The sequence below is a fragment of the Phodopus roborovskii genome, unplaced genomic scaffold (genome assembly GCF_943737965.1).
Source record: "Phodopus roborovskii unplaced genomic scaffold, PHOROB, whole genome shotgun sequence".
NCBI classification, from domain to species: Eukaryota; Metazoa; Chordata; class Mammalia; order Rodentia; family Cricetidae; genus Phodopus; species Phodopus roborovskii.
The window spans coordinates 303,307-319,911 of record NW_026125911.1 but is presented as its reverse complement, the minus strand read 5'-3'; the positions used below and the strand labels follow the sequence as shown (position 1 = coordinate 319,911).

At 38.0% G+C, this 16,605-nt stretch overlaps 1 protein-coding gene across 3 annotated transcripts in view; it reads right to left on the bottom strand.

The window, feature by feature from the left end:
* Positions 1–16,605, bottom strand: part of Enox2 (ecto-NOX disulfide-thiol exchanger 2) — a 261,719-nt gene that overhangs the window by 10,172 nt on the left and 234,942 nt on the right. For all 3 annotated transcript variants that reach the window (XM_051178965.1, XM_051178966.1, XM_051178964.1), the window contains exons 10-11: positions 3,311–3,492; positions 898–1,005 (exon numbers count right to left, since the gene is read on the bottom strand). In XM_051178965.1, coding sequence (XP_051034922.1) covers positions 898–1,005; positions 3,311–3,492 — 290 coding nt within the window. The remainder of the gene's footprint in view (positions 1–897; positions 1,006–3,310; positions 3,493–16,605) is intronic.

Below are 16,605 nucleotides of genomic sequence, written 5' to 3'. Positions count from 1 at the left end.
CTTGTTTCTTTACAAGGCTTCCCCCATTTTGGTGTTGCCTCTTTTGTTTGCTTATTTGTTTGTGACAGAGTCTCTTGTACCCCAGGCTGGCTCCTAACTTGGTATGTAGGTGAGGATGACACTGAATTCCTGATTCCCTTGCCTCCATTTCTTAAGCTTTGGTTCATGTGTGTATCACCATGCCTAAGTTGGTATTGGCTGTTACTCTGACCTGTGGGTGCTCATGATTACGTGGAGTGGGTGTAAAGAAGTCTCAGTGCTCTATCTGAATTTCTGCTTTAATGAAATGGTCCGTTAAAGGCGTGCTCATCTGAGAAGATGGGACTTCAAATGAGGGAAATTTGTAGGGCACTTTTTCCTGATTAATGATTGACATGAGAGGACCCAGCCCACTGTGGGTGGTGCCACCTTTGGGCAAGTGGACCTGGTGTTGTATAGAAGGCCAACTGACTGAGCTATGGGGAGCAAGCCAGTAAGCAACATTTCCCTATGGTCTCCTAACCCTAACCCTTTAGAAAGGTTAAGTACTCAAAAGCAGAGCGCTTGATATAAGAATCACCACACAGAGGGACTTTGTTTTGGTTTTTTGTTTGTTTGTTTGTTTTTTACTTTTTTAAAATTATTTTTTTATTTTACATACTGATCCCAGTTCCCTCTCCCTCCCATCCTCCCATGCCCCCATCCCCCACCCACTCCACAGGGAGGGTGAGGCCTTCCAGGAGGGATCATCAAAATCTGTCAAGTCATTTGGGGTAGGGACTAGGCCTTCCCAGAGAGGGACTTTTGATTCCCAACCAGCAGTATTTGTAGAAACTTCTAGGGCATTTTCATTATCACTGAAAGGGGGATGGGGGTGGGGGTGTGGTGGAGGGAAAGACTGACATAGGACTCACATACCTTATCTTGAAGATTTTCCAACATTTTTTCCACCTGTAACTTGTCATCTTTGATTTTTTCAAGTTCAGCTTCTTTCTTTTTGTACTCATCTTGGACTTTGAGCAGATGCTTCATGAAAGAGCACAGATAACGACACCACTCATTTGGGCTACACTTCATGCACAATCCCTGGCTGACGTGAGGTATCAGGTAGACGACCCTCACTTCCTCCCCTACAAGTAGTATTTTTTCCACATAAAGAATCTTGGGGAAAGTAAGATACTTTTGTCTCTTTAAAATACGGGTCCTTTGGCTTTTTGGAGCCCACTCCCTATGGTGGGATAGGTTGCTCAGTCTTGAAACAGGATGGGGGGGGGCTAGTTCTACCTCAACTTGGTAAGCCAGACTTTGTTGACTCCTCAAGGGAGGCCTTAATCCCTCTGAGGAGTTGATGGGGGGTAGGATGGAGGGAGGTAGGGAGATGAGAGAAAGGGGAGGAAGGGGAACTGGGGTGGGTATGTAAAATGAAAAAAAAATTTAAATAAAAAAATTACACTAAAATCTGGTTCTTATATAATTCTTCTGAACTTGTTTGTATTTTATAAAGTACTAGAGAAACTAATAAACATAATAACTTAGCTTCTTCCCTGCCCTAGGGTAACATGCAATTAATAGTGTACAAACTGTATCTTAATTATTGTGGAGGCACGAACTTAATGTTGAAAAACATTTTTGTGAAGTTATCTGGCACACCATTTGATTTGTGTAGATAAGATAGTCATGAATCCAAATTTCACATATGTTTCCATATTAGTATGCAATGACCTGGATTTATTGTTATCAGTTATGGCATTATTTACTGAATCTCCAGTATGTTTTAAGCATTGTGCTAAGAGACTCATGTGCATTAATTCATGTGACCTTTCCCAAGGGCATTCAGATAGGAAGTAGCAGAGTAATATCTAAAACTAGGCCAGGTAACTGACATTCCTTTACCTAAATCCATATTTACAATAAATCTTTTGAGATAAAATGGGAAAATGTTGTTCATTGGTTGTAATAGTATTTTCCCAATGGAAAAAAAAATTCAAAATGAACGAAATCGGCTTTTACGATACAGAGACCTCTTGCTGAGGTCTTTGCATCTGACAGAACTGTTCTTAAATGGTTTCGAAAGCAATGTAAGGAGAAACAATGACAAAAATATTTCCAAGGTCTTATTTCAGACTTAAAAAAAAAACCCATCAGTTAAAAACAAGGTATGTTGTCAAAGCCTTTTGAAGGGTAGCTACAGGGACAGGCATTTTTTTTTTTTTTTTGGCAGAAAGATCTCTGATACAATTTATGTACTCTAATTAAACTCTGTGGTGACAATAAAAGAAAAGTAAGCATTACTTCACATATTTTACTAATGGGAAAGGTGAAATATTAATGTGATAATACTTGTCACTTAGCAAGACAATGGTGACAGAAGGAATAACACAGGGAAGCTAGTGCCAGAAGAGATTCCCTGTTCATCATTTATAATTTCAAACCAGCAATTATTTTGCCCTAGATAATTTCAGCGCACAGAGTTGAGATGTACTGCACAGTTTAAAATGTAAGGAAGGCATTTGGTAAACTGTCACGACAGAGTATGATCATATCCTTTCTCAAAACACTAGTCCTTCTCTGTAGTCAAACAAGGTGCTGATAATTTTTAAATTGGAGTCTTACTGTTGTGATGGCCACATCAAACTTCTAGATACTGAGCACCTGTTATTATTCATGAGGTTTCACTTGAATGCAGGTTCCATTGGATTTATTTCTTTTACTTTTTATTCAAATAAATCTTTAGCATTCATTTTATTCTTCATTTGTTTGCTTGTTTACATTCTGACTGCCATTTTATTTTTTATCACACACACACACACACACACACACACACACACACACACACGGAGATCGAAGGAGATCATCATATACCATGAAGCTGAAGGTATAGGTGGTTAGTTATCCAACATGGGTACCAGGAACCAAATACTAATTAATCTTCTTCAAGTGCTCTTAATCATGGAGTCATGTCTCCAGTCCTCTCATTAATTTTTATGCTTGGAATTATGTGCTGGTAAACTCATATAAATTGCCATGAAATAAAAAATATCCAAACTGGTATTACAATCCCAACACACTGATACTTACTACAAGGTCCCCATTTCCATAGAAATCAAGGGTGAGATGCTCCTTGTTTCTTCTAAAAGACTAACTACATTTTGTTGTTTCAATACTGATCAGCATTTTATCATATGTAAGTAAATGACGTTTCTCCATAAAGACCCCTAGCCATATCTATAGCCTAAAGTAACTTCTGATCTTTTGGTCTCAGCACATCTCTTTGCAAATGAAGAGCTGATGCCATCCTTCCAAATGGCATAGGAAAACAAATCACACATACCTGTTGCATCCCTTGTAGGGCTTGCTGCAGAAGTTTCAGCTGCTGTTCCTTGTTTGGGTCATCTTCCCGTTGGGCTTTGCCTTGTTCTTGCTTGAGCAGTTCTACCTCGTTCCGGTAGGCATCCAGCTGCCAACGGAGGCTGTCATTTTCCTCCTTTAGAGCTTCGGCCTGTGATACTAAGGCTAAATAGTCAATGGAAAATGTTAAACTTTGTGCCTAGATGTTTTTGTGGTATACCTGAGTGCTATAAAAATTAGTTACTTTAAATACTTTAAATCAATGTGTAGAAAAATCAGCTTGATAAATAATTTGAGGTCAGTTTTAGTTGTCCATGATAGTGGAAGATGGACACAAAAACAGAACACCTTGCTTTCATAAAGGAAACAGGATTTCAACAAACAGATAACTTCTCTGTAGTTCACATTCTCCAAATGAGGTGTAACTATTTGCAAGTACCACCCAATAATTTCATTAAAATGAAGCAAGTGATAAGAGCACTGTAATGACCAAATATAGGACTGATTGTCTTGAACTGTCTACACAAATATTTTGTTAAAAGATATATATGACATATATATTTAAAAATTGCATTCACTAATACTATAGAAGAAAAGTAACTGCATGATATAATATTTCCACATTCTGTATATGAAAACATTTCCCTTGCATCTTGACAGTAGGTAGGAAGCAAAACAAATAGAAAACAAAAAACTCTGTATTTTTGACACAGGATCATTCTTCATATCCTTGGCTGGCCTAGAACTTGCTATGTGAACAAGGCTGGCCTGTAGCCTTGGCAGGCTTGGAGCTTGCTGTGTAGACCAAACTGGCCTTGAACTCACAGAGAGTGACCTGACTGCCTCCCAAGTACTGGGATTAAAAGTGGGCGCCATGAAGCCAGTCTTAACAACTCTTCTTACTGTCTTCAGAGAGCTGAGATTATTCAGCAAACAACTCCTCAACCTAGAGATAGAGACAGTGTGTACAAGTCACAACTTAGAGAGCTCAAAAGTCATGAGCAAAACCCTCATGGGAACCAGTGCTAGGATTGAGAAACAAACTGCATTACTGGAGGCTCAGTATGGACACGCCTTGAGTTCAAAACTCCGAAAGTGTGTGCTCTGTACACTTTCACGAGTTTCACCTCTAAGAGCTCTACTAGGTCCTCCCACTGAATATCAGAGAAAACCCTCTTTCTGCTTCACAGCGGGGAAGGAACAGCTTTGAAGTTTGAAATGCAAGAACATTCTATTCTTAACAAGACCTACCCCCAGGAAAAACTATTTTATTAGAACTTTTTGGGGTTTTAAAAGCGCATTAATGAGCTGAAGAAATGGAGATACTTAACTCTAGATCAGCGGGTTTCCAATCTGTGGGTGGCATATCAGATATCCTATATATCAGATATTTACAGTAGCAAAACGAAGTTACAATGTAGCAATGAAAATAATTTTATGGTGAGGGGATCACCACAGTATGAGGAACTGTGTTAAAGGATCACAGCATTAGGAATGTTCAGAACCACTGATTTAGACCCTTCCAGACATCTTGTTCCAGCCAAGGGCATAGAAACAAATTTGGGAAGCACTGGTAAAGTTCACAGTCCATGGGCACAAGGTTATCAAAAGGCTGAGACTTAGGGTGAGATATCATTTCAGATGGTAGGGTGCTTACTTAGCATTCAAGAAACTCTGGTTTCAAACCCAATGCCACATAAAACTTGGTATTGTAGCACATATCTTTAATACCACCACCCAAGAGATAGAGGCAGGGCAATCCATAGCCAGGGCTACATAAGATTTTGTCTTCAAAAAAAGTAAGACTTAATCATAGAATTGGCGAATGTGTCTCCTTGTCTTCTCTGCACAAATTAAGGTCCATTTGCTAGAGTTCATTATACCCAAACAGTAGTGTCTGATATTTAACAACAACAACAAAAAATTATACAGATTTATAAGGACTAATAAATTGCAAAGACCAGTTTGAGAACACAAAGACACATTAAAACTCACTTACATAGCCTGGTCTTGTCCTCCCTCTGCATCTGGATTCCAGTTCAGCTCAGTGTTTAGTTGTGGGTGTCTGCTTCTGTTCCCAACAGCTACAGAAACCCACAGAGACAGCTGATCTGAACAAGGGGTAGCTAATGGGCCCCCAGACTGATAGCTGGGAACCCAGCAGGGGACCAACTCAGATCCCCTGAACATGGGTCTCAGCTAGAAGGCCTGGGCAATCTAAGGGACCTCTGACAGTGGAACCAGGATGTATCCCTGGTGCACAAAAGAACTTTGGCATCACATCCCCTATGGAAGGATATTCCCTTAACCTAGAGACAGGAGAGAAGTCCTAGTCCCTACTCCAAATGACTTGACAGATTTAGATGACCCCAGCTGGAAGACATCACCCTACATGTGGAGTGGGGGGGATGGGAGGGAAGGGTGGTCGGGGGGCATGGGAGGGTGGGAGAGCGGTAGGGAGGGGGAACTGGGATCGATATGTAAAATAAGAACATTAAATAAAAAAAGGAAAAAAAAACTGATTTATGTATGGCAAAGATGTTGGTGAAAATAGGCAAATGAGAAGAACATATGAATAATAAAAGTAGAATTGGAAACTCTACGGAAGAGTAGAAAAATTAGTAAACAAAAGCACTATAACAGGCAGAAGACCACTGACAGGCCATTAGTAGATTCACATGGTTGAGGAAAGAATTTCTGAGATTGAAGATATGAAAACCTAAGGCTGTAACTGAAACATGCCTTAGCCCATCCAGGATGGTATTAAAAAAAACCACAAAGACTGCATAGCTTATGCTCAATGGAAATCTATTTTTTTTAACAGTTTTAGAAGCTGAGCAATCCAAATGAAAGCCCCAGATCTTCAGTCTTTGGTGAGCTCCTATTTCTGGGTTCATGAATGGAATCTTTAGTATTCTCACACCAGAAAGGGACAGGGAAGTTCTCTGGGGCCTGTTCCACAAGGGTACTAATGCTAAGCACCTCTCTAAGCTCCACTACCTAAGTGGTGGATAGGTTTCAGCATATGAATTTTGGACCATATAAACTTTTGGGTGACAAAAAAAAGCAGGAAGAAAAAAAATGACTAGAAGAAAAAAATAAGATATCCAGCAAAAAGAAAAAAATGTAAGCATGTATTATGTCAATGCTAAAGAAATATTTGAAACAATCAGGACTAAACATTCCCCAAACTTGTGCCATACACAAAACTACATACAGATTCACAAAGTTCACAGAGCATTAAAGATAAAAGCCCTCAAGTCTAATCAAAGTTCAGCAAATCAAAATAAAGAAAAAAAATCTTTAAATAGGCCAGAACAAAACCAGCACCTTACCTACAGAGGAGGAAATGGAAATATTACATAGGATTTCTCAGAACTACACAAAGCAAGAGGAAAGTATTTTAGCAAAGAAAAAGTAACCAATGTATAATTTTGTGTCCTGTGAAATGATGTTCAAATGGAACTAAGAAGAAATAAATATTCCTTCCTCTAAATAAAGACTGAGGGGGAGTTTTGACAGTAAGCCTGCCCTGTAAGAAATATTAAAGAAGCTGTTGAGAGCAACAAAAATGATATATATTTCAGAACTTCAGATCTATACAAAGAAAAGCAGAGCATAAAAGATGAGTAAGTAATGGTAAAACAAAGTCTTTTTTTTTTCTTGTTAAGTGATCTGGAGTATAATGTTCAAAACTGCAGCAGTAAGAATGCACACACACACACACACACACACACACACACACACACACACACACACGAACGCTTCTGTACATGTGCAATGAATGATAGCAGTGATGCATGGGATGAGAGAGGAACTGGAAATAATTTGTTATTGTAGGGTACTTATAGAACCATACAGGAAAAATTAAAACTGAAATGCTGAGGAAAGAGAAAAAAATAATATAAAATGCTTAAAACCACTCAAAGAAGATAAGGTATGGAGGACAAATTAGGAGGAGAGAAGAAGGACAATCCAAAGAAAAGTGTAGCAAATACGGTAGATATTTATCCAGTCTTACCAATAATCACTCCAAATGTCATTGCTCTAAATACACCAGGCAAAAGACAGATTGTCACTAGAATGGATCAAAAAAGTCCATAGCCATGTATGAGTGCAAACATCTCTATTGTCAGAACTCATGAGGCTACTGCAGGAGGATGGCTTCAAATTCGAGACCAGTCTCTAATCTACATAGAATTTATTTGTAATGAGCAGTCCATTTTCCAAATTTAATTAACAAAGAAAGCATTTTACAGAATATTTTCTATGAATTCACACCGATTGGCCTTATTCAGTCCCACACTGTGAAATAAATAAAAAGCACAGAATAGCCATACATTGAACTAAACTGAATGGTGTGCTTATTTTGCCTGCAGGTGCAGGCCATTTGTGGTTGAAGTGCAATCACCAGAAGTATTACCCCTACAACTTACTCATATATAAAACACATTAAGTTTTGAGCCAGCAAAAATGTGACTTTTTATTTTAAATCAAAACAACAAGCAAACAAACAAAGCCCCACCATACAAATATTCAACTATATGAGTCATAAGAAATATACATTAAATGTAAAAGTAAACAGAAGGAAGACAACACCATTTTAATAGTAATTACTAACGGGAGTAGCTACATGAATTTAACAAAGCCAACTCCAGAGCAAGGAAAGTTATCAAGAATTAGAACAGGGGTCTTGTTAAAAGAGCCTGCACTTAAGAAGGCATCACTCTTTAATGTGTGATATGTTAACAAAGGAGCTTCAAATTATGTGACACACCAGCTGAGGGAACTGTGAAGAGAAGCAGAAGAATCTACTAACTTCCCTCTATAAGATGTGGATGAGGCCAGAAAGCAGAAAATCTGAAAGGGTGTAGTTGAACAGAACTCTGCAATTGCCATCTGCAGAGTATTTCATTCAACTAGAACAAATTACAAATTACAAACTCACTTGGAAGTGTCACTAAAAGAGACCATGTTCTAGGCCATGACTTATACCTTAATGTCAAAATGGAAATTATAAGTGAGTGTTCTTAGACAGCAATGGAATTTAACAAAAAACTCTATAGTGAAGGCGGGCATTGGTAGTGCACACCTTTAATCCCAGCACTTGGGAAGCAGAGGCAGACGGATCTCTGTGAGTTCAAGGCCAACCTGGTCTATAGTACAAATTCCAGGACAGAGAAACGTTGTCTTGAAAAGCAGGAAAACAAAACAAAACAAAGAACAAAAAAACCAAAACCAAACCAAACCAAAATAACAAACAAACAAACAAACAAAACAAAACAACTCTATAATGAAGATAGCTCAACATTCCCCAACACTGGAGACTGAGCCACTTTTAAATAATACATGGGTCAACGAAGAAATTTCAGTGCTTCAAACTAAATTAAAATGAAGACACGATTTACTTAAATCTGTGGGGTGTGGCAAAGTGGTGCTTTGTAGGAAGAAATGCTTATATTAGAAATGAAGAGCCACGATCAAGTATGAAACTTGCTATCTTAGGAAATTAGAGTAAAGAAGAATAAATTAAACAATATTAGTTTGTTAACAGTTGGCAGTTTCTTAGAAAATTAACTATATACTTTTCATAAAAATAATCAGTTATGCTTCTTGGTATTTATCTAAATGAACTGAAATTTAATACCCATCCCCAACTGAAATTTAATACCCATCCCCTAATCATGTGTTTGCATATCTATAGTCCCTTTACACATAACTGCTCAAACTTGGAAACACCACAGATTTCCTTTAGTGTGTTAATGGAGAAATAAATTGTGATATATTCAGGCAATGCCATATTATTTAGTGGCAAACAGAAATGAGTCCTCAAATTAAGAAAAGTCACAAAGGAAACAGAGGCATGGCACTAAGTGAAAGAAGCCAATTTGAAAATGTTCCACACCAGTTGATTCCCATTGCATGATATTCTGGAAAAGGAAATACCATGGACACACTATAAAGATCAGTAGCTGCCAAAGGCTACCAGGGACAAGTGAAGAACGGGCAGATCACAAACTTTAGGACAGTGAAACTATTTTGTATGTTAGCACACTGGAAGAGACATGTCATTACATATGTATCAATACCTACGGAATGTAGTATGTATTGCGCACACCAGAGGAGCCCTAAAACTATAGACTTCTGGTGATAATGTGCCAATGCAGGCTCATTGATGGAAATGAATGCATCATTGTGATGGGAGAGGTTGATTGGTGTTGACACAGAAGACTTCCACTGTAGAGACAAGGATTATACAGGAAGTCTATTTTCTTTTCCCTATTACTGTGAACCAAACCAAAATGAAACAAAACAAAAACCTTTAAGAAAATGTGTTAATAAAATTAAGATACACGAAGATTACGTTAAACCTCATTATTTATGAGTTTGTGCAAATTTTCAAGGTCAAAATTATAAAGCCTATTTGCAAATATTTAGTCAAAGGATTTTCATTAACCCAATAAACATTTGTTGAGTTTTCTATATATTCCATGTTAATGATTATGGCAAAAATAGGTGATTCCATTAATCTCTACTGTTTACCTACCACACCAAAGGAAATATTTTCCCTTTTTATGGTGTTAGGGAACAAACCTAGGTGTAGTGAGATAGTCATTCTGTGGCACTGACCACGCCCATTGGGGGGCGGAGCCATGGGCGGATGCAACCTGTGGACGGAGGTCTGAGGAAGAGCCAGGAAAAGCTCTCTTGCAGGAGAGCATCTGGTGGAATTTCCTGGTGTTCATCTGTCTAGGTTGTAAGTTATTTCTCCCTGAATAAACATCTATTCGGCCTATTTGTTTATCCTGATCCTTATTTAACCGCGATACCTAGGGCCATGCATATGTTAGACTAGAGCTATACTCCTATTCCACCTCTTAAAAATGCCAATGACATACGGAAAAAGAGGTAACAAGTTGGACCCAGATTACAAAACTGTACATTAAATAAGTAAGTAGGTTAAAAGGAACTGAGCAAAGATGTGGATTTTCTCATTTGACTATGGGGAAGAATTTTTGTTTGGTAGAAAGTAAAAGAAAAATAATGAAATCAAACAGTTAAAGTTATCTATTATAATAAATGATGGAGGAATCTAGATTTCAAAAGAAATCTTTTTTAAATTTAATTTATTATTTTACATGTCGATACCAGTTCCCCCTCCTCCCTTCCTTCCTTCTTCCCTCCCTCCTTCCCTCAAAGGAAATCTTTTGATGCCAGAAAATATGTGGCAGTCACAATTACTGCTTGAAGCTATGAGAGTGAAGATAAAGATGCAATGGAGATCTTATGCTGTTTGAGATGTCAGGAACATGGAGTGCTCATTTAGGAAAACGACAGTTAAGGAACAGAGCCAGCCCAGGAGAATGACTGTGTAGGCTGCAAATGACAGGATTTAATGTCTGTCCTGTTTGATTTTGCTCCTTTTGGTCATATCCCTTCTTTATGCTCGTAGTGGAAATAGCATCATCTTGTAGATTGGCTGCTCTCATGAAGTCACAAGGGCAAAAGAAAGCCACAATTCAAGCATTTGTCTCTCTGCTTCCTGTTTACCATGATGCGATCAGCTCAGCTATGCCTTCTTTGAATCAAAACCTCCAAAATCTTGAGCAAGTAGCAATCTCTACCCCCTTAAAAGATAAGTTATATATATAGAAAGAAACTTCTTGGTTTTAGGTAGAATCTCAGAAAGTTCAGACTGGCCTTGAACTCACTATGTAGTCCCTTATAATCTTGAACTTTTATTGCTCTTGCCCCTCCTCCCAAGTGCTGAAATTACAAGTACATGCTACCATGTCTGGGTTTAAAGAGAACTCTATCTCAAGATAAGACATATGTCATTCCTAAAAGGAATATGCCTTTAGGGAGAACAGAGTCTAATTAAATGTCTTGAACCTAAGAGTATTCCTAAAGTCATTAGGCTACTAGGTTAGATTATCTAAAGCAGAGAGTGGCTCTGTAATAGGAAGGGTTTCTCAGTGTCCACATTTGTTTTCAATGAATGCACATGTAATTAAATTGATATGGTAGATTTAAATCCCACAGTTCAATTTGTCAATTATAAAAGACCCCCTTTTCAAGACACATTCTTTTTGTGTGTGCTTTTTAGAACTGATTTTAATTACTTCTGTATCCACACAGATTTTATGTCTTTGAAGAGACTTGCCGTTCCAGATCTCTAAATATTATCTACCCATGCCATCTCACAGTAGCTGAGATACTTTTCATCGGGTATTCAGAGCATACACGAAGGGTGATTCGTGTATGAACAAAATGGTATAGGAAAAGGCTAGTAACCATCCCCAAAACCAAGGATGCAGTTTTTGTTTTGTGTGCTGGATCAGTAACAAGGACAGCATCTCAAACTGGCATTGGGCTGCATAGGTATACAAGTTCCTCTGTAAATCCTGATTCCTACAGATGGACAGTTGTTTGTTTCTACTTTGGTTTTCCTCCTTTTGTTTCTTCATGTACTACAGGCATGTTATTATCAAGTTCTGCATGTCACATGGAGATGCACAGCTCAGGAAAGGGAAGTGCTTAGACATATAATCTCTGGTTTAAGTGTGAGAATATTTTTTCCCTCTGAGAAAATGAGGGGCGAGAGTGTCCTGCCTGGGGGAAAGGGTAGGGTGATGAGCACGGACAGAGCAAGAACACATAATAATGTTCACACATAATAATCTCAGTTTATACCTGTCACTTAGAAAAAAGCCCAAACAAACAAACAAACAAACAAAAAAGGTAGTGATCACCTATAATGCCGGGGGTGGGGTTCTCTATAAAACGTATTTCCTGCTCTCTGAAACAAAGGTTTTTTTTTTTTTTTTTTTTTTTTTTTTTTGTCATTTTAAGAAGGCCACAAAGTTTTTTCTTTCACAGACTTAATATTCACTGGGCTCATGCCTGAAGTTGGAGTCTTTTATACATGGCCAGAACACTGACATGTGCAATATTACTTTTTAATACTATGTGTGAGTTGGTGAACCCATCAGTCTTGATACTGAAGAGCACAGTATGGTGAATGTGTTCCCATTCTGCCATCATTGGCTTTCAGCTTCACTTTTCTGACTATTCCTTATGCGGGAAGCCAATTGCTTCTTAGATCCGAGGGTTGCCAGTTTGTCCTGACAAGATGAAAATATGAAGGCAGCTGTGAACATCTCCTGCTAGAGAAGCCATGGAGAGCAGAATCTCAGACATGTGTCTGTATAATTAAGAACCAAAACAGACTTTGTGCCATTAAAAATATTCGATGGAAACAAACAAACAAACAAACCAAATAATAACAAGTATATTCAGTGACTCAGCAACTCTTAGAAATTTTTATTATAGGAGCTGCTGAAAATGTTACAAGATGCCAGAAGGAAAATGTGCAACAATTCTCTCAAGGCTCACGACAAATTTGAGCCTTAGCAATTCTCAATGGGTAAAGAGCCAAAAACAACAGACAGGGAGACAATATAAGTACAACCTACAGAGGCGACTGCAAAGTGGTTCAGGCAAAAATCTCAAGCGGTTCCCTTGGTCTTACCAAACCTTTTTTATCTTTGCCTCTATATGTTATGATCTCTCTGTATCCAGTCTTCTGCCAGCATGGATGCATCTGGGACACCATGGTTCCCCTCTATATTACCTACATCCCTCTGTCAAATACAGACTCCCTATTTGTTAGTTGTTTCTTTGCTCTTCATCACTCTAAGATTCTGTTCTCATTCTTAAATCCTTAATCTCTGGGAGTGGTCCACTTCCTCCAGCCAGTTAATTGATTTTTTTGGATAGATTCTACTGCAAACTCCTCAGCTCCCTACATTTCTCCAGCCCCCTGAAAACCTCTGACCAAGCTGACCATCCTAGTCTATTGCTTTCTCTGTTCTTTCTCCTGGGCCTTGGAGTAATTTTAAAGGAAGTTGTGGAACTAGGCAGCTAGATTAATATGGAATCATATTGGTCCTTCCTGAAGGGATCCTTCAACTCTATTTTTCCTTCCATGTTTCCTACAATATGTACTCAGTATCTATCCCTTGTGCTTCATGGTCTCTTACTTCTAAATAGCTTCTATGATTAATGGATGACCAATCTCTTATTAGACACAGAAGTCTGGGCTGCATACATACTTTCTCTTATCTCAGAGAAAATTCTCATTAGAATGTAAGCTTCTTCTGAGTTTGAGTCCGTTTCCATTCTTTTTTCTAGGACTTTCGACCTTTTGGGCCTACCTGATCTTTTATCCCCCAGCACATACCATCTTTCTCTTATTGGTTGATGAAAAAAAAAAACACTGTTGGGCCAATGGCCAATGAGTCAGTAAGATAGGTGGGATGAGCTAAGGAGAATTCTGGGAAAGGTAGGGAGGAGACTGCCAGAGTCACGATGTTGCCAAAGGAGTAACATACTGCTGAAATAAGATGGGAAAGTCCTGCAGGGTTCCTGCTTCATGGAAATCTGCCAGGTATTCTGCAGGACACAGAGGAAAATGACAAACTGCCAATATAGGTGGGACAATTTCAGATTTCCTGCTTTGCTGAGATGTCTGCCAGACACACTATAGCCAATGGGCTGAAGATGGATGCTCCAACGTTACAGAGAAACTTCTAGTGACTGTCCAGGTATCGAGTTTATATACTATCCATCTGTAGTCTTTGATGGAATTGAAGACAGTTATAGTTATGGCTTTCCTTAGTTATATAAGATAAGTTATATAAGATTTTAGACTCACAAAGATAGGATAGATGAGAGAATATTTTCTTTAAATCTTGCTAAATGTTAATGAACTAAATATTGTTAACTATAGTTTTTACTTCATAGCTGTTTTTGCCATATATAATTTTACTATGTTAAATTTAAAACCCTTCTTTTTATTTAGACAGAGAAGAGAAGATGATAGGGAATGTCCTTTTGTATATGTTTATCTTACTGGTTGATGAATAAAATACTGTTGGGCCAATGACCAATGAGGCAGTAAGATAGGCGAGATGAGATGTGGAGAATTCTGGGAAAAGTAGGGAGGACCCTGCCAGAGTCGCCATGCTGCCGGGGGAGTAAGAACATGCCAGACATTACCGGGCAAGCCACAGCCTTGTGTCAGTACATAGATAGACAGAAATGAGTCAATCATTAAGACAGAGCTAGCCAATAAGAAGCCCAAACTATTGGCCAACAGTTTCATAATTAATACTGCATCCATCCATGTGTTTATTTGGGGCTGATGTGGCTATGGAACCAGGCTGGAGGGAAGAACCATCCACAACACCATGCCTCCTCACATCATTGACTCCTTCTTCCTTCTACTCTCCCATACCATCAGGGCAATCTCTTATGCTTGTTCTTCCTATCTAAATCCGTTTCCCTTTCAAAGCCCTAGCAATTATTACTGGCTGTGGCTACTCAGGATCACAGTGATATCTCTTGCCTTGGCTGGATTCTAACCAGTCCTTTCAAGGTTAGCAGCAAATCTTTTTTTTTTAATTCATGAAGATTTATTTATATTTATACTTACATTTATATTTATATTTTTCTCAGCTTGCAGGACATTGTAATTAGGAATTGGTCAGATTCTTAAGTGAGAATAATGGAAACTCAATGATAGGGAGGAGGAAACAGGGAAGAGAATATTTTGGCTAGAACAATGAAGGAAATTTGTCTATTTCACTGTTTTTTTAATTGATTCCTGAACCACCAGAATCTAAATAATTGAAGTATCTGAAACACCATTAAAGACCTATTGGGATAGACTCTCTGCATCTCATTAATTTTTTTAAAAATTTTAATCTTCTTCAACTTTATTGAGATATGACTGATAAAGAATTATATATACTCTAGGTTTACAACAGATTTTCTCCAGAGAAGTATGCTTTGTGCAATGATTTGTCTAGTCTACTTACATATCCACCAGTGAACAAAGTTACATGGAGTTGCTAACATTTAATGTCTATTCTCACAGCTAATTTCACATACAAAATACATTATTCATTGTAGTGTCAGTAGTACACACCAGATCTCTAGAATGTGTATCTCATGACTGACAGCTTGTACCCTTTAGGACACCTAGATGATTTTTAGGTGGACCAGTCTTGGTAACCACTAATCTAACTAAAGAAGGCAAAAGGGATATGTAGATAAGAACAACCTCTCTTGCTCTTCTGTTTACCGGGTACACAATTAACAATAGAATGAAATAATTTCACAATATACAGTTTGCTCTGCTGTGATCTTTCCCTGTTTACTAGATTGCTTTCTTCCATTTCAAGTACTGTAGCACACACAGAGTTTTGGGAAGAACAGAAATTCTGTGGCATTCCAAGGTAATGCAGCTTGTTTTACTTTTCTTGAGAAGTAAAAGATAACCATGGATGCACTACAGGCCCCTGGAATTCAAGTTTGGGAAGCACAGTGAGCAAAAACAACTCGGAGATCTCCTTGCTTAAGCTTTTAATTGGAAACAAGTGATAGCTAAAACATGTAGCTGATTTAGATAAAAACCAAGGAGACTCTTGCTGGCTCACGTCGAGCAGGATTTCTGCAGTTGAGTACTACAGAAGCGAGATAACAGAATTAGATACGATCGAGGGGAAGAAAAAAATGCACAAAAGTCCTTGAATTAAAATGAATTGAAACCTTCTGGGAGAAAAGCTATTTGGTAAGCTCCATTAAGTCTATTGTAGATAGCTTTATTTGACAAAGCAGCATCCTGGCATGTGGAACAGGAAAGAAAATAGCTATAAGATGATCTGTCAGGGAGTTTCCAGTCTCTGAACGAATAAGATTCTGTGCAGTAGCCAATACAGCTTTTAACTCAGAAGAGATACAGAAGCAAAACGCAATTACATATCCCTAGTAAGTGCATTCAGACTGAATTTCCCACATACCCCTCACCTTCCACAGTAACTCTTCAAACCATACAATCCATCAAGTGGATGCTCAAAATTAGGTTGCATTTAGTCCACTATAAGAATGTACAAGCAGTGAATATGATGCTGGAGATACTGAGGTAGAGACAATACTGTAAGTCCTAATTAATCTGCTATAATATATCTTCGTGAATAGCTCCATTTTTATTACAGACTTTCCTTTAATTTGACTACAGGTTTGTAGTATTTATTTGCATCAATTCACTATTCTGAAAATGCTTATTATCTAGTGCAGACAATAGTTTGTTTGTTTATGGATCAAGTGTATCAAAAAATAGAGAAAATTCTATTGCAATAACTAATGGATAGCCTAAAAAGTCTGACTTGATGGTGTTTTTTTTTTTTTTTTTTTTTTTTTTTTTTTTTCTGG